Consider the following 25,826-nt stretch of genomic DNA (forward strand, 5'->3'; position numbering starts at 1 on the left):
GAATTACCATTGGATTTCACAAATTGTTGATCAAGGATGATTTTTGGATTGGAGGACTTTAAGCTCTGACAAGGAATGTTAAGCCTTGAGTAGGATACATTGTGTTACCCAAAATTTAGTCTCACACGTAGAGATATAAACTAATGTAAGCAGTTTACAAACTTAAAATGATTATTATTAACTTAGACTCAAGCATTTAGGTCAGTGGACGAGCCTAACTGAATTAATAAGATAAGTCTTAACCATATCGATTATATCAAAAGAAAATTGATTAAGGATAGAAAAATTGCAACACTCACAATGAGTCTTCAACAACTAGGCAAGTGGATGGATCAACATTCAACCTCTTAGCAGCTTCAACAAATCTGTGACACAATAAATCAAACATATGCAGTAAGAATTACCATTTTCCTGAAACAAAGCTATATTCAAGTTTTAACCAACCATACTATGTTTGTGGAAGTGTCTCACATTTCAGGAGATGGTTTTCCCATATTTACTTCATCGCCACCAACAATAACAGAAAATGCTTCCTTCCAGCCTGAGTACCATAACTAATATGATAATGAACTTAATGTTAAATATCTAATAAAAATCAAATTTACAGATCGATAAACCTTCATGAAAAGAAATTTTTTCTTCTATGTTGGATTTTGGAGAATTTGATGCCAAAGCCATTGGAATTCCATGACTCGTTAGATGTTTAATTAACCTATTAGAACCTGGAAGTGGTTTAATATTGCACCATCTGCAAAAATCAAATTTCTCATATGTTTAGGGATAAGGGAGATTTAGATGGATTACAAAACAAACACCTGAATCTTTGTGGTCATAAAGAACATGAAAAGCACAATTAGATGCAGCTATGTTTATAATTTTTTCTTCAATCAATCATAGAAGAAAATAATTATCAAATGATAAGAAGAATAATAACATACTGCCCCAAGAATTTAATTGCATCAGAAAATTACTTCCAATGGAGGTTAAGGGGTGTGATTAATCAAAAGTATTAAAGAATAATTTTAGCCTACCAATTCAATCCAATAGACCTGACATCTGTTGTTGCCTGACTAATTTCATATGCAACACCATTCTAGTGAATGATGACTATACTTGTGAACTTTTTCAAATAACTACTCTTCTCTACCTATGTCATCCAGGCAAACCACAATATGTCAAATGAATTTGTATATCAACCAATTCAATATTTTGGCATATTGCACAAAGCTCATGTTTTTCTAATTGACCACAATTGCCAACCAATGAACAATTTTTTTTAGCACTATTAGTCCTCAAGCCCAATAATATCCAAGTAAAATGTAATTACATTGTCATGTCACTTCAAACAAGCTCGTCCGACTGTCCCACTAATAGCAACTCTGTTCATACTATATGCCGGCAACCTCTTAACAACAAATAACCCCTTTGTCAAAATACCAGTTATTTTAAGCAGACTCTAGGGTCAAAATCTGTTTTTCTTTCTAGAATTTGTTGTAAATTGATCAAAGGAGAGAAAAATATGGGGTTAATCTAAATAAAGACTATACCAACTTGTAGCTAAGAGTGAATACAAAGAAAAATAGAACATTTGTGAGATTCATTGTACATGAAAATAAAGTCAGAAGCATATGGCTGGAGAAACAATATAAGCACAATGAATAGGTTATGGAAGATTACTGGTCAAAAAACATTGGAGTAATTTGAGATATGAACTCTTCCAGCGTGCAAGATAGCTCATAATCTTCCACAATTATAGCTGCAGCCTCAGCAGGTGTTCTTCCTACTATTCTGTGAGCCTTTCTGCTGTCCCACTTCTTGCCGTAACGCATGATGAAAACTTTCAATACTTCATTTGTGATGGCATCTGTCACCAAATATTCATACAGAATGAAAACTATAAAGTATTAACAACAGAAGGGATTAAAGAGACAGCAAAGTTATACACACACATCCATCTCTCATTTTTATAGGTTTTGCAGTAATGGGAACGTAGATACATCTGCTTCGGGATATGGAAAGACATGCATAGGAGGAATCAGATAGAAGATAGTAACATTCAAGTGGAGAGGAGAGACACCTGTATTCAGAAGTGTACCATCCAAGTCAAGAATGACATGCGAGGTAGCTCGTGGCACAAAGTTGCTATCAGCCATTCCAAAGGTCAAACTAACTTCAAACGGTATGTGAGTTGTTAGGCAATGAAACTATGCAACACTGATGGACACATGAAAACATTATACATTTGTTATAAATCACCAAAAGAAGATATTGCACCAAATCAAAGTAACATAATGATGAAAAAAATCAGGACTCTTATCAATTTTTTTATTAGCTTTCTTAGAAATTCTATACTGCTTCTTACTGCAAAATATATTGCTTTTTAGAAACTTTATATTGTTCCAAATCCAATGTCTCGTGGGTAACTAATTTTGGATTTAGAAGTTGCCTTCTGCAGTGTGGAACTGGAATAAACATTAAGAATTGTCAATAACCTTTTAAAACATAAAGATCAAAATAACTAAAAAGGAATGTAATCTCAAGCCGTGCCGCCCAAAACGGACGGTTTTTACCGTTCAGACACGGGACTGGCAACGATCAGCACTAGCAACAATTTCGCGTGCGTCATTGTGTGCGTCACGCGCGCGCAACAGAAGGAAGAAGGAATAAATTTGGGGATGAAGACTTACCTGGAAGCATAGGGCAAGGCCATCGGCGAGGCGGCGGCAACGCGGCGCGGTGGCGGCGGCGACGCGGCGCGGTGGCGGCGGCGAGGCGGCGCGGTGGCGGCGGCGACGCGGCGCGGTGGCGGCGGCGAGGCGGCGGCGGCGAGGCGGCGCGGTGGCGGCGGCGAGGAGGTGGTCGCAAGGGGAAGCGTAATCAATAATGCGTAGAAAAGAGGAAAGCTAGGGTTTTATTAAATGTTTAAAGTGAAAATTTAAATGAAGACCTTATCACAACTAAATTTTACACGCAGTCTAGCGTAAAAAAAAATTATTTCCACTCTTAACTTAAATATAATAAATATAATTGATATAATTACCGCTCATACTTGATATATAAAAAATTTTAAAATAAATATAATTTTTTTTTAAATTTAAGCTATTAAATTAGAATTTAATATATTTTCTATCAAATTAAACATAATTTTTTTCCACCTCAATTGAATAAAAAATATACTAGATGGTGTTTCTATCAAATTAAACATAACTTTTTTCCACCTCAATTGAATAAAAAATATATTAGATGGTGTTGATAAATTATATTAAGCAAAAAAAATCGTACTCAATTTTAATTTAAAATACTAAATTTAAGAGAAATTATACTCATTTTTAGATTTTTTTTATACCTAAAAATATACGAGGAGTACTTATATAACAATATTTGTACGAGAGAGTTGAAACTTTGTAAGAGTGGAAATAAATTTTTTTTTTTTTTTAAGATGGAGAGTTGGAGACTACTTGCAAAGTTAAAATTATATTTAAATGTTTTTCTTCGATTTACCAATATTTTAATTACTGTTAAATTATAATATATATAATTAACTATTATATAAATTAAATTGTTAATTAATTAATATAATTATAATATGGTAATTTTATATTTTTATTTAAAATATAAAAATAATAGATAGTTAATATAATATATAGTTATATAATTTAAAATAATTTTAAAATAAAACTTTATTTTTTTAATTAAAATGATTAAACTTTATAAAAATAATTAAAATAATTTTAAAAGTTTATAAATAATTTTAAAAAAATAATTATTAAAAATATATAATTTTTAAATAAAATTAATTTTAGAATGCAATATAAACTATAATATTCAATATATATTATTTAGAATAATTATAAACTATAATTATTTAAATATATATTATATAAATTCAAAACTAAATAAATAATTTATATAATTATTATATATATATTAGAATTAATTTATATAATTATTATAAATAATAATTTTTCATCTTATTATCAATTTGAGATTTGGAACCACAAATATTAACATACTTAACTCTTTATTTTTGGTTAGTCTCGGTGTGGCCGGTAAGAGGAGAATGAATTGTCCTATAAGAAAAAAATAACACTTTTGTTTTTTTCTTTAGCAAAATCAAGGCACATTAGTTAGCCAAAAATAATAATATAAAAAGAATATAAGAGACTCAAGATTTACTTGGTGTGTAATAGGGAGGTTACTAATCTAAGACAGAATTAAATTCACTAAAAAGTCTCCTTTCTTGAATGTGAAGAAGCCCTTATAGTGTTGAAAGCACAAGTAGCTAGATTAGAGTACAAAGTTCGTAAACGAGTGTTGTACAAATGAAGAGGACCAAGGTTCTATTTATAGTCTGCTGGTCAAAAGTGTCCATTGGCTAACATGGCATCTCCGGGCGCCTAGAGTGGGTCCAGGCGTCCTCAGCGGTGCACTTTCTCTGCTCGTAATGACTCTTCAACAACACGATGATAAATCTTTTTCGGTACCCGAGCACTTGGATTGGTTCGGGCGCTTGGACTATCACTGACATGAATCTAAATTTTTTCTGTAGCAACGTCTCGACTAAGGTTGCAAACGAATCGAGCCGGCTCGCAAGCTTTTCGAGCCGACTCGAAAAATATTCAATTCGTATTCGAATTTATCGAATTCGAGCCGAACTCGAACATGTTCGAACTTTTTTCGAGTCGAACTTAAGCCCAAATTATATTGCTCGAGCAGCTCGCGAACCTTAATATTTATTAATATAAGTTAAATATATATTAAATAAATAAATTTCGAGCCTTTCGAACCTATTTTCGAGCAATAATTCGAATAGTTCGCAAACATGTTCGAATATTTCGAGCCGAACTCGAACCCGAGCCCTAATTTCAACCGAACTTGAACCAAACATTTTGAATTTTTCGAGCTTCGAATTGAGCTCGAACTCGAATATATTTATTTCGAGCCGAATTCGAGCCTTAAATTTTTCTGCATATTCGGCTCGATTCGATTCATTTACACCCCTAGTCTCGACAATAGGGCGCCTATTTGGTACTAGGCTAGTCCGGGCCCGGACCTAGTCTGGGGGCCTAGAGTATAGGCTCCTGGACAAAGTCAACACAGAGTTGACTTTGTCCGGCTGCTGCTCCGGTCGCTTGGGTGATTTTCCGACCATCTAGAGTTGAGCTCACCTGAACCCAACTTCGGCCTTCTCCTCGAGCAAACTTCCGCTCCATTTTCTTGTCCCTCGGAAGGCGTTTTCACATCTTTCTCGTCCATTAGTGTACTCTTTCCAGCACTTCGTCCCTCGGATGCACCGAGCCCGTCGACTTGCTTCTCGTGTCATCCTTTTCGCTAACTACATATTCCGCTCGACTTCTTGTGTTCCTAAGTCCCTACACAATTAAACACAAGATATCAAATACACAAAGTCTAACTTGACTTGGTTGATTACATCAAAACTTTCTCAAATATTTACAATCTTCCTCTTTTTAATATGCATCAACATCAACATAAGTTAAGTTAGCGTAAAAAAATAAACATTAAAATAACTAAATATGAATATTACAATTTATTACAATAATTTTATAATTAAAATAATCTTTAACACCCCTAAACTTAATTCCTATTCTCCCCTGTCATCACAGCCAAAACTAGGGGTATATTCCGAAAAAATTGAAAAAGTTTTTGAGGTTGACCAAGTTTGGGAAAAAAAAAATTCAAGAATTGTTTTATGAATATCCAAATTTTTAAAAGTTAAAATTTATGTTTGATAAAAATAATTTTTAAGTTAGGAAAAATACTAAAAAAATTTCTGATTGTCACACAGAAAGATTAAAATAAAAATTTTGATGATAAATAAATATTTATTTTTATCAGTACAAATTATTTAATCAGAAATAATAATTTTTGAAATTTAGACGTTTAAAAATAGAATTTGTTATCTAAAACTCGTAATAATTTTTATGAATATATAAAATTTAATGTCTATCCATAGAAAAATTAAAATTTTTATAAATAATGTCTATATAATTTTTAATTATAAAAATATTATTTTAATAAATAATTCAGAATAAATCAAATAATAGTTAAAAAATATTGAATTTTTTTCTTTAATAGAGAATATAATGTTTTATCAACAAAAAATAAAGTTTTATAAAAATACATCTGCAAGATATTTTTAATTTTTAAAATATGATTTTTGTTAAGAAATTATTTAATAATCAAAAAATTCTGAATTTTTTTCTATGGATAGAAAATAAATTCCCCCTTTAAAAAAGTAAAATCTATTTAATTGCGTAAAAGGTAGAAGGAATACAAAATAATTTATTTAATTTAATAATTGCAACTGTAAGACAATTTAAGTATGTAATTTAAAAAATTAAGGGAAATTAAAATTAAAACTTATATAAAAATTAAAATTAAAGCATGCAAAAAAATTTAAATTAAGTATGATTTAGAACCCAAAGTAAATTCCTTAACTATTAGATTTATCAAAAATTTTATATGGTATATAATTTCTAGGAATTTTTTTTATTTAATCTTGTGAAATCTAAAATACTAATTTAGCTCTTGATAATTCCTTAAATTTAGAACAATAAAATTTTTAAATTTTCTATTTATTCTTTTAACTTTTCATTTTTAATTTTAGTTTATCAAACTTCTAAAGCATGATTTTGCTAAGGTTACTCTTAATTCTAATTCTCCTTTTTTTTTTTCAATTATTCAATTTCTGTCTCTAGTTTACATGAATTTCTAAAAAGGTATTTTGATAAACTTCTCACTCAGAAATACGGTGCTAAATAATAATTAAATAATAAAGTTATTAGAGAAATAATATTATTGAATTTTAAAAAAAATTTGAGAATTTTTCGGAGCCCGTTTGACGTATTTTATGGGATCATTTATAGGCTAAGTGGAAGCCTGTTGGAACACCATTTTGGTGGGAGTTAATTGAGGAGTTATCTTATAGTTTAATTAACTTAATCTTAATAAACCCTAAGCCTTAAGTTCCCGATTCCTTCCTCATTCATGTCAACTCCTCTCCCCCTACCATCTCCACCCGACGCCACCTTCTCTGCCCCCTCTCGCCGCGATCGCCTCTTCTTCTCACCTTCATTGCCGATGCTAATCCACACCATCGCCCGACGGTTTTCATCTCCTCCCGATCCTCCATCACTGACGCCTGATCGACGTTCATTGTACCCCTCGGCACTAAGCCCTTGCGACTTCACCGCAAGTCGACGCCACTGCTGAGCTTGTGTCCCGATTTCCCGTCTACCTCACTCTCCTCTGCCGACACGAGCCACTTGTGAAGCGATCTCGACGTCGTAGCTGCGCCAACACAATTTCTCCATCGACCGTGCCCTAGATCCCTTCAATTGACCTCCGGTAACCTCTATCTGTGCCCTAGATCTGATCCAGTGAGGTGTTGGTCTTGGCCTAGACCAACAGTGCGGGAAGCCGACTACAACTGAGAGGTAGCTTGGTTCTGTACCCCTTGCACGGCTGAGCTGTTAGCCTGAGATCCATTGCCGCCCCTTTTTGCTCGATCTGATTTCACCACGGGCATGAGTCGACCGCTGCCGATCACCACCAAATCTCTCCTTTCTTCGCTAGACAGTGACCACCAGTCGGGTGCCCTCGCTTAGACCACTCATCCACCTGTTTGGTCTCCAAGCCTATAGACAGGGTGCGGCTCCACCTAACCATTGGTTGCATTTGGCTCCTTCACCGAGAAAATGCTGCAGATCTGGAATTGAGGTAACAAAACTAAATCTGAGCAGGATAATGAAGTGTGGTTAATTGTTAGCTTGGATGTGATTAGTGTGATATGTATTGGTTTGGAGTTAGTTAATCTATCGTTAAGAGATAGGTGGAGTAGATAGTCTTCATACGATGATTAAATCAATCTTTGGATTGGTTAACGATCTCGATAGATTGGTTTATTGTTACATGTAGATCAATGCAAGGGATGGATTTTATTTATGGAATAGAAATTGATTTAAGTTGTATTGGATTTATGATGCTTAGGTTGATAGTTGATTAGAAGTTGTGGATTCAGTTGTGATGTGTTGATTAAATAGCATTGGATTGATTAATGGATGAATTTGGTGAGTATTTGGATAGACCGTTGTTAATTGGACTTGGATCATCAGGTGAAATTAAATGAGATTACCTAATCGAATTAGGATTGAGTTTTGGGTTTAGCTAGTTGTCGTATATACGATTAGCTAAATTGTATATCGTGTCATTTGCAGGACATTGACTCGAGACGAGCATCGTGACATGGGATTTGTTTCGATACAGGTTCAGACTACATTTAGAGGCGGGTACTTCTTGCTTTATCTCTTTAGTATTTTGACCCTAGTGCATGAACTTTATATTCGGATAGATACTGTATTTATCTTGACTCCACTCTTATTTTTCCTGCGTTTGATACTTCCACTCAAGCTTTGAGCTACTCATTTCTATTTCTATACAGTCTCACGTTGCTATCTACGATATTTAGCAGATACCAGTACCATATACTAGATATTAGGTATTCGATACCAGATACTAGATACCTGATACTAGATGTTAGATATTGAATATATGGATACTAGTTGCCATGTTTACCTGCTTTGTATGTTGTACGTTTACATACCTTATTGAGCATGCTGGCTTCATGTAGCATACCTATTTTCTATTTATATATATGATGACTGCTGCATATTACGCATCATGTCCTTGCATGCATGTCGGCGACCATGTCTCCCTTGTGGTTGAGAGGGTCGTTGGCCAGAGCCGCACGCTCAGCCACTCATGGGTAGTGGCGGCTGGAGTAGTGAGTAACAGGGACCCTATTGCTACGTAGCTATATAGCTACTATGCGAACTGTCCACTCGGTCACTCGAGAGTAGTGGCGACTGGAGTGTCGTGCAGTTGTCATTGATCCGGCCTCTCGGCCATACAGGGGTCGTGGTGCAGAGAGGTGGGCGAGGTGACCATCCATGCATACGTTGTTGTTATTATGCTTGTGCTACTAGCTGCTTACTTATGTTGTTATTGCTAGTTTATGTTGCTGTTGTTTATGCTGTTATGTTTACATATGTTGAGATATACATCGATTGTATGTATTTAGACTGACTCACTTATTGGTATTATGTATATACCTCACATGCTATCCTTGTAGTATAAGCAGTACTGTAGCAGATCTTTGCTACTTGTGACCTATTACTAGCCTAGGATATGATTTCAGGTATGGACATTTACTATGATATCACTGTAGTATCTGCTATATTCCCTACGAGACTGTATACCTTTGTGTATCTCTAGTTCTTTACTATACTCATGCACTATATGTCTATTACCCGCTGAGTCTTTATACTCACCATCCCATATATTGGTAATTTCGCCAGGTAGCAGGTAAAGGATTTATGGAGTCGCCTGGAGAACCTGTCCGCCATGTCCCACGTCACATTTGAGGACGATCTTATGATTTTAGTATTCCTTACGCTATTTGTATTTGGTTTTGTACTTGTTCTTGTACTTGTGTATTACATTATTTGGAGTATCGTTTATGGTATCTTGTATTTGGTTGGTTAATATTGTGTCAGAGCAGCCTCGGGATTAGTTTTTCGGTATTTTATGTTCCTTATGTTTGTTTTCCATTGTGTTATGTTTGATGGTGTGTCTTATATTAGCTCTGGTTGTGTTATTTACCCACCGTGTGAACTATTGTATTCTATTGATGGTATATGTGGTTATATGTACTTATGTTTCATATTGTCACCGGTACAGGAGAGATGCTGTCAAAATTTTATCGGTAGGGACTCCTCTGGGGGCGTGACATCTACAATTTATTGAGAGATAGAGAACGTACCTCACTTACCAAGTGGATCTCGTTATTCGACGCTCCCCCTTTATTGTTGTTTTCTTCAGAAGTGTCTCCCCCCTTTATCAATGCTCATTTCTAATGAAGTCTCGTCTTCTCAGTGACTTGCCATTAGCGCAAATCCAGCATACTAATTTATCTCGAATTCGGATGAAGTCTCGTCCTAAGTTGCCCTCATATTTTTATGCTTCGTTCGTCTTGGTCTTTTGTCCTTATCTTTTTCTTTGATCTTCAATTTTGGGGCATTGTCTTTAATGTGTCCTTCGTGACAATTATAGTACTGAACCTTTTGTTTGCTTCGTAAAAGTTTCTTAGCTTGTGATTTATTAAACTTATTAGTCTTAAGGAACTTACTAAACTTTCTTATTATAAAGGCTGCTTCATTTTCGTCGAGTGATGTGTCAAAATTTGGGTCGTCTTTCTGGTTAGCTTTTAGTGCTAAGTTTTAAATTGACTCCTTTTTCCTTTTTAGACCTATGCATCTCAACTCGTGTAATTAAAAAGTGAAAAATAAATTTTCTAATGTGCTTACCTCAAGGTCTTTGGAGATGTAGAAAGAGTCTACAATCAACGTCCACTCAGGTGTTATTGGAAAAGCATTTAAAGTATACCTTAGTGGATCTCGATTTGTTATCATTTCTCCGAGATTTGTGAGTTCGGTGATCAACTCCTTGATTCTTGGATGTAGATGAGTGACTGTTTCTTCTTTCTCCATTTGGAGGCTACTGAGTTGATTCCAGAGCAAATCTCGTCTTGCGAGTTTGGCCTTTGAGGTCTCTTCATGCAACTGTAGGAACTTTTCCCAGAGCTCTTTAGCTGACTCGTAGGTTTCGATCTAGTTGATTTCTTGTGGTGGTAGAATGCTCAACAGATGAAATTCTGTTTTGTCGTTTGTCACGAAGTCGGTTTGCTCCTTCTTGCTCCAAAGATGTTCTTCTTTTTGTCGCCGTGTTGATCTTTGGGGTGCTACAAATCCATATTTGATAGTTTACACAAATTCAAAACAAGTCTTAAAGAATACCTCCATTCTTTTCTTCCATGTGGCCAAATCTCCCTCGAACTTTGGCGGTGAATACTCACTCTGGTCATCTCTGCGTTGCTTCAGTCAACGGTTAGTCCTTCTAAGTGTTGGGTTGTAAGGTTACAAACAAAGTCCAACACTAAAAACACATAGAAAAAATCATGAGTTAAAACACATGGAAAAAATCATGGGTTTATAAGGGAATGATATCTCTATTGGTATGAGGTCTTTTGAGTATAACCCAAGAGCAAAATCATGAGGGCTTAAACCCAAAGTAGATAATATTATATCATTGTGGAGATATGTAAATTCCTTTTGGTCCTAACAATTAGTATCAGAACCTGGACTGCCAAAAAGTCTAGGGTTTAGGGTTTAGGGTTTAACTGTTGGAGATCGCTACGTTGCAAAAGATTTGCAACTTTTATGTTGAGGAGATGACTGGTTCATCTCCCTCTATGTATATTGTGATTAAGAGCAATCAAAGCATCAGTGTGTAACTGATGCTTTCATCTTATAAATTTATGTGTCCAAGAGATAGCAGATGGGGTGCATCGAGGAGGTGATCGCAGGCAAAGTGAAGAACATTCGGGCAGCAGAGGGTTTTAGTTCATGAATCTTGCGGAGAGCTTTTCGATATCATTTCATGATCACTCATCTGACATCAAGCAGTAACCAAGTTCGTCTAGGGAGATCACTGTAAGTTGATTACCTGCTTTATTTGTGTTTCATGCGGTTAGCTTTTACAATGGTATCAGAGTCATTAGTTCTAAGTGCCCTGGAATTTTTCTTTGTTCTGCTCGTGATTTTGTTGATAAAATCATGATCTGCAGCTACTGAACAAAATCACGAACTGTGATTAATCGTTGGCAGGCTACCGACTTTCATGGTCGGTGAATATAGAGAATCATGTTTGAAAGGCCGGTGATCTGCTGACCACCGTATTTGTTACGAGAAAAGAAGCACGAAAAAAAGGGAAAACGAGGAAGATGAATAGTATTTTTATCGACAAAGTAATTTTTCCTTGTTTTTAATCGATTAATCAATCGATTCATTTAATCAAATTGATTAAATAAAATCTTAATCGATTAAGAAAAAGGATGTTTAATGTTTTTGACAAAGCACAGTAATGATGAGAAATTGTTTGATTTCTCTAAATCAAAAAGAAAGTCAGTTCTATGTCACTAATCAAGTTTTTTTATTAGTTAAAAAAAAAAGATAAATGACGTCTTTTAATTAGCTTTTGAAAATATTTAATTAATTAAATACATGTTCAATTAATTTATGATTTAATTAATTGAAAATTACACCAACTCTTAGTCTAATTAAATTTATGTCTGGTTTAAATTATTGATTGATTTAACTTTACCAGTTTAATTCAATAATACCTAAATCTGGTTCAAATCATTGATTGGTTTAACTAGAACAGTTTATTATTATATTTATTTGGATAATTTGATTACATGTGTTGGGCTAATCAAATCAGACTAGATTCATTCTAATAGGTCGGATTTGATCAAATGAGTCAAATTACCTAATGAGTCAAGATTTAATAAAAATCAGTTAGATATAAACCAGAGCAAACATAGATAAGACATCCCTGTCTAATTAAATTAATTCTAATTGGAAAATAGATCTAACACATGAGCTAGTCAACATACCCAATGTGTCAGTCACATGAGACTCCCAAATAAAAAAATATATATTTTTCTTATTTGCTTATGTATTATGTATATATTTGTTCTAGTGAGAATTGAATTGACTTGACTGGTTTTGTTACTGATTTATCAATTTTGTGCTGACATCAATTTTCAATTCCAGATATCACAAACAATATACACAATGACTGGACGTTATAAACGACAACATGAGCTTTGGGAGGAGATCAAGGAGTTAGAATATTACCCGGATCATGGAGTCAGATGGCTTATTGGTTGGCTCGATCGAGTATTCTCGAAACTCAAGCAAGAAGGGTATCTAGTCTAGGACAAAAACAGAAGATGGACTCTTGTTCAGTTACTGACAGAACATCTCAGTGATATATGTCACGCCCCAGAGGAGTCCCTGTCCGAAGAAATTTCGGCAGCATCTCCCTTGTACGGCGGACAATCTGAAACTTCTACATAACCCATATACCTCAGCCACATGCGGCTGGAATATTAACAATAAATAAAAACAATCACCACGCAGTTTATATAGATATTCAGCCTCTGGCTGTCACAACCACGCAGTTAATAATAATAATCACAATACTACACTGACTCGAAATCCACCCTACTCCACTACACTCGTAAAACTCAAATCCGACGAAACTCACCTCTTCTGTCATCCAGGCAGGCATGTAGTAAAAACATATCGAATAGAGCATCCATCAATATCAAAAGAAAAACATACGATGTCCAAGTATCCAAATAACCAAGTACACACATAAGCAAATAAAAACCAAACCAAATGGTAAATAAATCCTCGAGGTCTGCAGGGATCTAGCACTACGTGCAGTGAGGACTAGCAACTGGAACTCCCTCCGGACAGCATCAACCTGAAAATAACAACAATGGAGGCGGGGTGAGTCCAACACTCAGCAGGTACAATTGATATACAAAGTAGGGAAATAACACCTAGCACTAATCATGTGTACAGTCTCCTGATAAGAAAGATAAAAATGCATCTGAAGTAAACAGGAGAATCTTCTAACCAGTCTGAGTATAAGGTCAAACAATCAGAGGGATAGGGAAATCTATGCATGTCAAACATGGGTATCGAAACAATATGCGGCATATAAATGCGGCAAACACAAACCAGCAATAAATGCATCATGCATATGATGCCAATGATGCGTCCTGGTCACCCCTGACGCCAGTCGATCATCTCACACAATAGTGAGGCCGAGTGGGTAGGGCTGTGACAACCGTGCACTCTGTAGTCACTACTCCTGATGAGTGACCGAGTGGACGGGATGCTGTCGGAGTACACCTATCCTCCTACCCCAAATCATAAATGGGGGAGCGCAATGCTCTCAACTCCCGGTACACGATGACGGGGAGGAATCCCTGCCGGATAACACATTGTGTCACACTACCCATGAGCGGACCAACGGTGCCTAACAGAGTCCCTGCTGCAACACACTCTGCCTGAATCGACCACTAACCCATGAGTGGTGGTGTGTGCAGATTCATGTAACTGGCGATGTGCTCAACAATAATGGAGCGGACTATCGCACAGCATGCAATCATGCAAATGGTGCATGGCACTAACCACAAAATATCCTGACCTAATCCATGTGTATATAAAAGTGCACCATAGGTCAACGAATCAAATCAAATCAAAGGTACACAAAAGGTATAAAACCTAGGTCCTGAACATGGTGAAACATGGCATATCACTACCCCTTATAAGCATGTATAAACAAATAAAGTATACATGGGATGCAAATCAAGCAATCAATCAATCATGTATCAGATATTGGGTAGTGACTAACCGAAACAAATAAAGGACATAATTAATGCAACTTGTTAAATTCACTACTATGTATATCAAATGGCATAAGTCAAAAGTACCCGCCTCCGATAAAATGGTCCAAATCCGATAATCAAGATACCCGTCGAGATACGGTCTCGAATCAGAGTCCTGCGTTTATCAAACAGATAATGTATTTAGCTATATAGCTAAATAAAAATCTCTAACCCATTTAATAACCTTATCCTTCCTTAGAAATGGATTGATCCCATGTAACGAAACAAGCAATGGATTAAATTCAATACCAATCCAATTCTATACATAACCTCATTCATCATACTAATGATAACATAATTCTAGATCAATCTGTGCAACTCACCTTCAATCACAGCCACTGTGGCTCAATAGCAAAGATCGTTGTTGTTGGACCTAGGGTGGCTGCTGGACTAAAGGTCCTCCACAGTCAAGACCTCCTGCTAGAACTTCACTGCCGGAATAGAAATAGCCCACAACAAATCCTACTTCACCTCACAAATATCAAGAGAACCCAACAGGATGTCACTGATCAAGCATCAAACCTCTAATCTCTGTCGGCCCTCCTCCTTGAATCTGAACAACGCACGCATGAAACATTAGGGCACGGTAAAGAGATGACAGTGAAGATTCGGTGAAAGAAAAATCTAGTGATGACTGAATAATACCTAATCCGACAACAAGAGGAAACCTAAGGCACAATGCGGCTCAGGAAGGAGGTGAAAGTGAGACCGGCGTCGCTGTGGTGATCGGGCTGGCTAGGGCACACAGAATGCCGGCGGCACCTCCGTGCGGCAGCGGCACGGCTAGGGCACTAGTGGCCAGCGCTAGGAACTCCACGACAAAGGCTAGGGCTCCGGGTGGTCGACGGTGGCGCCGGCTCTGTGCAGTGGCGCTTGGCTTCAAGGCGGCAGTGAGGAGGGGGCGTCGGCGATTAGGGCAAGGAGGAGAGCAGGGTGTGCGCGCGAGGGAGATGAGGAGAAAGAAGAAAAGTAGGTGGCCGAGGGGTTTAAAGCTTCGGCGAGGAAGAAACCGCCGGGCCGACAGTTAGGGCTCGGCGTCGGACTTCGGCACGCGCGGGAGGGGAAAGGAAATGGCACGGGTTCGGCGTCAAGGGAAGAAAAAGAAAACGGGAAATCAAAATAAGGAAAAAGAAAATAAGAATTAAATATATAAACTTTTCCTCACTTAAATGGGGTAGCCTAAACAGGCTTTTCTTGACCCCGTTTTTATCCCCGTCAACTCGTCCGTACGAGCTCCGAAAAATTCTCGAAAAATTTCCAAAAATTCCGGAAAATTCCCTTATTAATATTCGCCTTATTTTCCGGTATTTTACATTCTCCCCCACTAATAAAAATTTGGTCCCCAAATTTCGTTATCTACCATCAGCAAATACCAACAACAGGTATAAATGCTGAACGGTAAGCCGAATCACATACCTCACGTAAAAAGATGAGGATATCGAGCTCGAATCGTATCCTCGAGCTCCCAAGTAGCCTCCTCGTCCGAATGATGCTGCCATCCGACTTTAACCAGCCGGATAGTCTTGTTCCGCAACTGACGTTCTTTCCGGTCTAGAATCCATACCGGAACCTCCTCATAGGTGACGTCAGGCTGAAAGGAGAACTGAGATTATCTATCAACACATGTATCAGATCAGGTACGTATCTCCTCAGCATAGATACGTGAAAAACATCGTGAACGCCTGACAGGGACGGCAATAGTGCCAACCGATAAGCTACTGCTCCAATCCTTTCCGAGATCTGGAAAGGTCCAATGTATCGCGGAGCTAGTTTACTTCTGAGGCCAATCTCTTCACCCCTTTCGTGGGTGAAACTCGTAGAAATAACTGGTCGCAAATGGAGAACTCTAAGGGTCTCCGACTCCGGTCAGCATAACACTTCTGGCAGTCTTATGCCTCTGACATCCTCTATCTGATAATATGGACCACTTTGCTTCACGTTGAACTCTATGAGGTCTCAACAACTGGGTCTCTCGGATTCTTGTCCTGATCGACGACTGAGCAACTATGGTAACAAGAATACCCTGCTCTGTCCGTCCCTTCTCCTCAATGTCTAATTCAGAGAAATCCTGAATCAAATCTGTGACCACAACTCGGTGGCAAGCTAAAGTCCCTCTGGACCTCTAGCTAAGTGCATCGGTAACCACATTAGCTTTTCCCAGATGATAGCTAATGGTACAATCATAATCCTTCAGGAACTTCATCTATCTCCTCGGTCGAAGATTAAGTTCCTTCTGAGTGAACAGATATTTGAGACTCCGATGGTCAGTGAGAATCTCAATGTAATATCATACAGGTACTGCCGCCAAATCTTTAGGGCAAAAATAATAGCGGCCAACTCGAGATCATGAACTGAGTATTTTCTTCTCGGGCTCCCTCAACTATCGAGAAGCATATAAGAATACTCTACCGTGCTGCACAGAATAGCACCCATACCCAGAGAAACGCGTCGGTGTAGAGGACAAATCCGTCCTCTCCAGAATGTAAAACCAAAAATCGAAGCCGACACTAGTCTCCGCTTCAACTCCTAGAAGCCGATCTTGCAATCCTCAATCCAAGTAAACTTTATGCATTTCATGGTCAGGCGTGTAGGTAGCATAGCAATCCGTGAGAAACCCTCAACGTATCTCAGGAAATATCGGCCAAACAAAGGAGGTTGCAAGCCTCTTCTATTGACTCTGTCTACTCCCGACGATAACAATCTCGATCTCATGTGGAACCACGATATACTTCTATTGGTGACGTGTGGCTCAAACATCTCACATAAGACAAACCCAAAACGCACTACTGAACTTCGCATATAGATGTTCCCATCGAAACATCTCTAGACTATGCAAAAAATGATGTGCGCGACTCACCGCGGATCCGAAATAGATCACAACATCGTCCACAAAGACAATGGAAACCTATCCAAACATCTCGGAAATACCAAAATCACCAAGTCTCTAAAAAACCTCTAAGGCACTGTAAGCCTAGGGATGGCAATTTTCCCCGCGGGTTTGGGGCCCCGCGGGGAAAACCCGAAATGGAGATGGGGATCCCCGATTTTTCGGGGATGGGGCGGGTTTGGGGCGGGTATGGGAATACTATCCACATCCCCGAACCCGCCCCGAATATATTATTATTAATATTAATAAATAATAATATGATTTTTTTTAAAAAGTATTAATAATAGTGTTAATATTAATATTAAAAATTTTGAAAATATTATTATTAATAATATTATTAATATTGATATTAATATTAATGGTTGGTGATGAATGATGATGATATATGTTCTTCAGTTTAGGAATACTTTCATAAATCATATTGTATAATTACTTTAAAAGGAACAAATAATTAAGTGGAAAAACTTGGTCTAACAACTCAGATCATTTTGTACTCTTCTCATTCAATTTCGCTGATGCACAAGGAACCTGAAAGCTCAGCCCATGTTTCATAACTTGTCGTGACCAAAGTTGTTCTCTAATTCGGTTCAAATACTAAATTTGAGAATGGGGCGGGGATGGGGAATCCCCGAACCCGTGGGTTCAGGTTCGGGGAATCCCCGAACCCGAAAAAATGAAAACGGGGCGGGGATGGGAATGGCAAACCCGCCCCGCCCCGTTGCCATCCCTATGTAAGCCTATATGGCAAAACCCAAGACACAAAATGTCCGTATAACAGACATTCCTATCCATAAGATCTTCGATAATAAATCGAAATATCTTATCATCAACAACATAAATCACCAAAGAATAAATCCTCCAGTGTGAGAGCAACGCTCCATCACAGGAAACACCACATATGTGGGAGCAACACTCCACCACAAATAATCTGAAATATGTATCTGCAATAAATATAGGAGCAATGCTCCGCTACCAGCAATCCGTGATATGTGGGAGCAACGCTCCACCACAAAATAATACATAAGTACCCCAAGGCACCTAACTATCCAGCTAGAGGCTATACAAGATCTCTCTACCACAATTCACTGTGGTTAGCCTAGGCTATAACAACCTAGTAACTAATCAAATCCATCAACTCTATCAGCATCCTAGTGGGTCATCCACTAATAGGAAAATTAATTGATGGGTTAATCCAACAAATGACATAATGCAGTCACTCCACATTCTGCATTCAGTATAAGTAGAATCATCATACTGCTACCAATAATACACCTAGCACACATGCTCACACAACATATGTATGATCAACAAAAACCTCCAATTATTATACACCAAACAAACTCACAACTCAGGTATATTCAGTATGATACCTCCAACAATACATACCGAACACGTGTGCAAAATCAATGCAGGTAAAATCAACAATACATCTCAAACAACACTCACATGACATATCTTCACCTATGCCAAGAGTATAACCAACATATACTTCCAATAAAGCATACTAAACCCAGGTGCACTCACATATCAAACATAATCAAAAAGATACCTCAGATATCACACCAAACACATATGTACATATCACAACTCAGATTAAATCGACAAAATGCCTCCATCAAAACACCACCGATGTACTTATACTACATCTCGGATTTAATCAACAAGCTATCTTCAATAATACCTCCAGATACATACACCGAACTACTTATCTATGATCCATAAGGAACCTTCAAATCATATCAGAAAATGGATACATATACTACTTGCAAATGGACAGTCTACCACAGGACTCCTACAACTCAAAACAATCATGATATACATGCAAAATCAGCATACCAGCTCAATCAAAGAGACCAACCTTATGCTACCAAAACTCATGGGTTATCGGTATATCTAAACAAAATTCATGCATATGTATCAAGCATGAATACATCAATCAAAAGCAACCCAAAATAAAGCAGCCTAATCATCCAGTAACAACCCTGCTCTAGGTTCAAAGGAACTGGTATCGGACAAGAATGATATACACACCGTGGTATAACATTGCCAGTCAATGTCATACACTACCAAGACTATATCCAATGGGAAAAATTTTATCATCATAAATCCAAATGTACTCTCCCAGTATATACTAGTAACGATTGTATCTCATAAGTGTTAAGCAATTAGCTCTACACTTCCTTACACCAGCGGGGTCACATATCCCAACGCACCCTCTAAGTTATCCCACCAGGTATATACAGTCCACGGTCAAAGTCTTCATGGAATAGGATACATCGATCATTTATAAACTATCCAAGATGAAAATGATTTATGACTAAATCAGTCCTTCCCACGTCAGTACAAAACATGTACTCAAAGGTGCTCTAGATACATAACTAAGCACAAATAACCTAAAGGTTCGAACCTCTAAAAATAGAGTATGACAATCCTCTACTGATCAACCAACAAAACTAAATCATTCATCTACTAACTAATCAAGAATACATTAATCCTCCACAAGCAACTAAGGTATATCTAACCACATAATATCATATGTATAAATGTGTACGACCCAAAAGAAAAAGTCAGAATTTAATAACATCAAGACACTCTCATCTTCATCCTCAAAAACATCAGCCCACACTATATCAGATGAATAAATCTCTACTCCCCATGAGGGTAAGTTAGCATTCAAAACATCAATCATTATTTATCCACATAGTCCCATATCAGAGGAAGCATATATCATTTTTTTTTATATATCATCCTGTTAACTATCCATAACCAACCAGGTTTATTAAAATCTCATAGGCACATTCAACCGTAAAACTCTCTAGCACCCAATTTATAATCTGATCACCAACCATAATCATCAAACCTGCGAATATCATAAATGACACTCACTATGTCACCATCAATGACAACCCAAATATAAATCATCAAAATAGTTATCCACTAATAGATCATCAAAACAAATATCTAGTAATTGATCATCAAATAACCACATAACATTTACTCTCATAAATCATTAGAAATCAACATATCATAATGTCTTTGTTGGTGCAACATCCCTCAGGTCAAGGTTGACCTGGTTAACCAAGCTGAGTCTTGGTTTGGGTTTAGATGTTTGACAATAAGATATTGATCGAAGAAGAGTCAAGTAGGTCAAGGTTGACCGGATACTTGACTGGGAAGTCCTAACTGGCATGTTAGGCAGGTGAAAATCCTGGTGAGTGAAGCCAGGTGAAAGTCCTAGTGAGTGAAGCTAGGCAGAAGGAAATCCTGGTGAGTGAAGCCAGGTGAAAGTCCTAGTGAGTGAAGCTAGGCAGATGGAAAACCCTAGTGAGTGAAGCTAGGTGAAAGTCCTGGTGAGTGAAGCCAGACAAAGGAAATCCAGATGGATCAAGGATGATCGGACATCTGGTGTTGGGAAGTCCGAGTAGGTCAAAGGATTGACTGGATACTTGGCAAGGAAGGAAATCCAGATGGGTCAAGGTTGACCAGACATCTGGTGGAAGTCCAAGTAGGTCAAAGGATTGGCTGGATACTTGGCAAGGAAGGAAATCCAGATGGATCAAGGATGATCGGACATCCGGTGTTGGGAAGTCCAGGTGGGTCGAGGGTGACCGGACTACTGGAGTGGAAAAGTCCAAGTGGATCAAAGGGATTGACCGGACACTTGGTGGGGAGTCCTGGCAGTCAAGGGAGTGACCGGATGCTAGGCATGATGTACCAACAGGTCAAGGTTGACCGGATGTTGGTTAGAGGTTCGGGACTTGGTTTTGGGCAAAAACTCGGATCGATCCGTTGATCGATTCAGCTCGGATCGATCCGTGGATCGATCCGCATTCTTCAGAGCTTACGGATCGATCCGTGGATCGATCGAGGTCTGATCGATCACCGATCGACGGACGATCGCCGCGATAGCGCGCCGGATCGATCCGTGGATCGATCCAGCGCGCTTCAGTGTCTGGATCGATCCGTGATCGATCCAGCCTTCGATTCGGAACATTTGAATCGATCGGATCCGACCGTTGGCGTCGTATGCGTGCGATGGCTGCGAGTAGATCTTCACCGATTCATTCCGGCTCTTCACCGGCTTCTCCACGCTCTCTACAAGCACGTGATCGCCAGCTCAAGGTTCTTGGAGGCTTTCCAAGTCAAGAGGCGGATCCATTGCAAGAGGAAGAAGTTAGGGTTAGGGTTTTCACTGCATTTCTTGTAAGCTTTTACTTAATCTTTACTACCCTTTCTTCTTCTTGTAGAGTCTCTTCTAGGGCCCTCGGTAGTTACCAAAAGGAGTGTTTCAGTGGAGGGTGCGTGCGTGGTGTGGATCCTTGGATTAGTCACCTCCTTTGAGGTGGATACCAAGTAAAATCCTAGTGTTAGCGTGGTTGTATTTGTTTATGTATTTTGCATATCCTTGAAGAAACAAGCAATGCCAAGCGACGAGCACGCGACGAGCTATTCACCCCCTCTAGCTACTTTTGGTCCTAACAAGTGGTATCAGAGCAAGGCCGCTCTTCACCGGAATCATCGCCGGAAGGGTCAAGCATATCAAGAAAAGATAGAGGGTGAAGAAGTTGGAGCAAATTCTTCAAGCTCAAGATCTTATCAAGCTCAACTTCAAGATGCAATTCCAAGATGGACTTGGATTTGACACAAGGGTGGCTCCACCATACACATCCACAAGCTTCGATTCTTGGAAATCAAGAATCGAAACCTTTCTTATGATGGAGATAGAGCAATGGTTTGCTCTAATGGAAGGCTTCAAGCTCCAACAAACTCCAAGGGCAAGCTTCTCAAGAAAAGCAAATGGAGCTCGGAGAAAATCCAAAGGTGCGAGGCCAATGAAAAGTGACCAAGCTTTTGGTCAATTTATTGCCAAGCACCATCCTTTGTAAAGTTGGAGAATTTGAAGATGCAAAGGACTTATGGAGCAAATTGGCCAAGCTTCATGAAGAGATCCTCCACTGTACAAGAGCAAGCAGAATCCAGAGAGGGTGACTCTTTGGAGCAAGACCAAGAGGAGGATTCCGAGGTTGAGAGATGCTCAACCTCCGAAGAAGAGGAAATCCAAGAAGCTTCATCCTCAAGGGAATGCAACGAAGGGAACAAGGAGGGAGCATACTCCTTGTTTCATATTCAAGATGATGAAGCCTCCACCTCTAGGATTGAGGGGGAGCAATCCTTGGTGACACCGGGTCAAGAAGAAGGAGAAGCTTCTACATCCGGGTCAAGAGAAGAAGAGGAGGAAGAAGCTTCTACCTCCACAAGTCAAGAAAAATCAAATGGAGGAGAATCAAGGTCCGATCAAGAGGAAGCTTCTACCTCCGGATCCAAAGAAAAAGATGCCACCCCTACAAGCAAAGGTATAAATATTTCAATTAATAATAAAAATCATATTATATGCTTTGAATGTAGGGAACATGGGCACTACAAGAGCAAGTGCCCTAAATTAGCCAAGAAGAAGGGCCAAGTGGCACAAAAGGGCAAGGTGAAGCCAAAGGAGACCATCCCCAACACAAAGAAGAGCAAGGAGCATATTATATGCTTCTCTTGCAATCAAAAGGGGCATTACCGGAGTCAATGCCTCAAGGGGAAGAAGATGGTCAAGGCTCAAGGAGGCATTAGTCAAGGGGGAGCCTCCAAGGTAAAGAAGAAGGTAACATTTATTGAGCCTACTCCTTTACATTATGGTAAAAAGCATGATAGTTCTAATTTTTATCATTTTAATGCGATTTACCATAAGAATAGGAAGCATGAGGGCTTTAAGGAAAAGCATGTGGCCCTACATGCCAAAACTACTACACCTAAGGCTAGGAATGTAGGTAAAAGTCTAGGCAAGAACTCTAAGGATTTTAGATACAAGCCTAGAAACCAAAATGCTCATGGACTTAATGAAAAACCAAATTCTAAGGATTTAATGATAGAAAATCAAGTCTTGAGATCAAGACTTGATAAAATGGAAAAGACCCTAAAAAGGATGGAAAATATCCTAAAAGGGCAAAATGAGCAAAACCTAGGGCTAGGAAAGTCAAAGCCATCAAATAGCCATAGAGGTTTGGGATACAAACCAAAGGCTAAGAAGGATGTGCCTAGTTATCATAGGGTTCCATATAGTTATGGAACAAACCCTAGGTTTAGTGGTCAAGTCAAGAATACTAGGGAAGTCATCCCTAAGAGTATTTTTGCAACCAAAGTGACTAAGACTTCTAAGAAGTCTAAGAAAGTCACTAACAAGGTCACAAGGAGGCTATCCCTAGGGTTGACCTAGAAAATGTGACCAAGGCTTCTAAGAAGCCCAACAAGGTCACTAGGAAGTTATCCCTAGTGAGTACCTAGAGCATCCAAGGAGCACCAATAGGTGTTGGGTTCCTAGGAGCATCTTCTCTACTCCATAAATGGGTTAGAGAATGTCAACTCCGATTAGAAGGGTAGTTAACCCAACTTTGAGGAAATTGACACTCAAGGAGCATTTTCAAGGTTTTTGTTAACCTTTGAAAATGAAATGGAACTATTATTTACTCCTTGAAAGAGTAAAATGTGCCTAGTGGTGAAAAGTTGATTTTAATCTTAAAAGGCACATATTGGGAAATTCATAAGAGCTACCAAGTTGGGATTTTGGTATGTTCTTAGGAAATTTAAGGCAATCCGGCCTTAACTTTAAAGTGCTACTCTTGTGGAAAAATGAAATATGCCAACATTTGAGGAATATGCTTAATTTCAATTGGCATAAATTAATCAAGGAAATTAGAAATGCCAATTTGGCGTTTTCTTGACGCACTTAAGGGCAATATAGGTTTAAGTTGTAAGTTTAGCTAAGGTTTTAAGGATACTTAGATAGTTAATCTAGGTATATTTTATTTATGCTAAATCTTGCCATGATTGTGTGTCCATCATATGCCATGACATCATGTCTACTTTTGCATTCATGACTTATTATGAAAAATACAAAAATAGCATGTCATGACATTCATACATCATGTAGTTATAGGATATTTTCTTTTGAAAATTATTTCCTTTTGATGTATGCCATAACATTATCATGCATTAAGCTTAATTCCTTGTAATCAAGGACAAAAGGCATTTAACAACACTTATTAACAAGTGACATCCTAGGTGGGTGTCTAATATCTCCAAAATGCCTAGATAGTATGCATGATCCCTAGATTAGGGCAAAACCAATCTCTACATCTCACAAAGACCTATAAGATGACTTGTATGTGTTTTAGTGCACATTAGATACAAGTGAGATGTTAGGATGATGAACAAAACTCAAGATGTTGATTTAGTGCATTCTTTTGAGTTTTAGTTTCATCAAAACACATAGATATGTGTTTTCCCATCATTGGGAAAGCTAATGTACAAGTCATGTGCATTAAGCCCAAGGAATATGGTGGGATATTGGTTTGAAAAAGTTTTCAAAATGATTTTGGAAAACCTTGGTGAAGGCTATCTTTTGATAGTAATCACCATTGAATAGTTAGACACAAACTTGAAGAAAACACTAAAGTTTTTGCAAGTTTTCAAGTTTGTGTCAATCTTTGAAAATATGATGTATTTTCATAGAAAACTATTTTTCCTTGATAATATATGCCTAAACAATGTCTACACGAAATTTCATAATTTTGGATTTTTGTAGAATTTTCTAGGGGTTTCGAGAATGAAATGGAATTTCAGCAACTATCGAGCTCGATCGATCCATGGATCGATTGGGTGCCTAAATCGATCCATGGATCGATTCAGGAAAGCAAATCAGGAACTCGGATCGATCAGCCGATCGATCCGGTAGCCGAATCGATCGGTGGATCGATTGAAAAATTCAATCGATTGGAACCCAACTCCAATCGATCCAAGTTGCTGATTTTGGCTGGGAAAGCCTGATTTCAGCACTTTGAACCTATTTTAGTCTAGGTAACCATTCCAAACCCTTAAAATACATTTGTATACATAAAAAGGGTGTTTTCGTGTTGAAAACAAGGATGGAATGGTTAAGGAAGACTTCATTGAAGTTTAGGTTGAGGTTTGTTTCAAATTTTGAACATTTGAACCTCAAAACTTCTAAATCTGGGTTTCCTAAAGGTTTAGGGATTCCAAGTCATTGTTGGTGCAATGACAGAAGTTACCACCATGTCTTTAGGGGGAGGGACTCTTTAAAGACATGAAAATTTATTTTTTTTATGAACCTTGGAAGGTGGTTAACCTTCTGTTTGAAAATGCTCAAGGTTGAGCGATTGAACTTTAATGGGGAGTGGATATCCTCATTGTTCAAGTGTTTTCAAAGGATAATGCTCAAGAATGGGCATTTACCTACATTGGGGGAGAATGTAGGGTAAGGATAATGAAGGGTATGGGACCTTCAGTATCGTGTTGATCACAATAAGTGATGTTGTGAACAACGATGAGCAACTCTTCAGGGGGAGAGTTTTTCAACAATGGATTTGTTGAAGTGTGCCCAAAATTGGAGCATCGGTTGATGTGTGTCCAAAGATGGGTTGATGTGTTTTATTAGTAAGGGGTTGATGTGTGCCAATAGGGGGAGAATGAAAGGGCTTGTGAAAGGGAGTAAGT

The 25,826-nt window shown here is 38.0% G+C and overlaps 1 protein-coding gene across 2 annotated transcripts; it reads right to left on the bottom strand.

Moving 5' to 3' along the window:
- Positions 1–273: 273 nt before the first annotated feature.
- LOC121992863 (bifunctional riboflavin kinase/FMN phosphatase-like) lies at positions 274–2,821 on the bottom strand. 2 transcript variants are annotated; one of them, XM_042547468.1, is made up of 6 exons: positions 2,688–2,813; positions 2,078–2,170; positions 1,678–1,864; positions 618–748; positions 472–541; positions 274–365 (listed from the first exon to the last, which is right to left on the bottom strand). In XM_042547468.1, the coding sequence occupies exons 1-6, from the start codon at positions 2,695–2,697 to the stop codon at positions 296–298; spliced, it is 561 nt and encodes a 186-aa protein (XP_042403402.1). In that variant the 5' UTR covers positions 2,698–2,813; the 3' UTR covers positions 274–295. The 2 variants fall into 2 exon arrangements, with proteins under 2 accessions (XP_042403402.1, XP_042403403.1); XM_042547469.1 differs by having other exon boundaries at positions 275–365; positions 2,078–2,214; positions 2,688–2,821.
- Positions 2,822–25,826: the final 23,005 nt, after the last annotated feature.

This window comes from Zingiber officinale, chromosome 6B (assembly GCF_018446385.1).
Source record: "Zingiber officinale cultivar Zhangliang chromosome 6B, Zo_v1.1, whole genome shotgun sequence".
In the NCBI taxonomy this organism is placed as follows: domain Eukaryota; kingdom Viridiplantae; phylum Streptophyta; class Magnoliopsida; order Zingiberales; family Zingiberaceae; genus Zingiber; species Zingiber officinale.

Coding starts and splice junctions, on each gene's coding strand:
- LOC121992863 (XM_042547468.1), bottom strand. Junction 1,865..2,077: donor TGGTACACTTCTGAATACAG/GTGTCTCTCCTC, acceptor ATTTGGTGACAG/ATGCCATCACAAATGAAGTA. Junction 366..471: donor GGAAAACCATCTCCTGAAAT/GTGAGACACTTC, acceptor ATTGTGTCACAG/ATTTGTTGAAGCTGCTAAGA.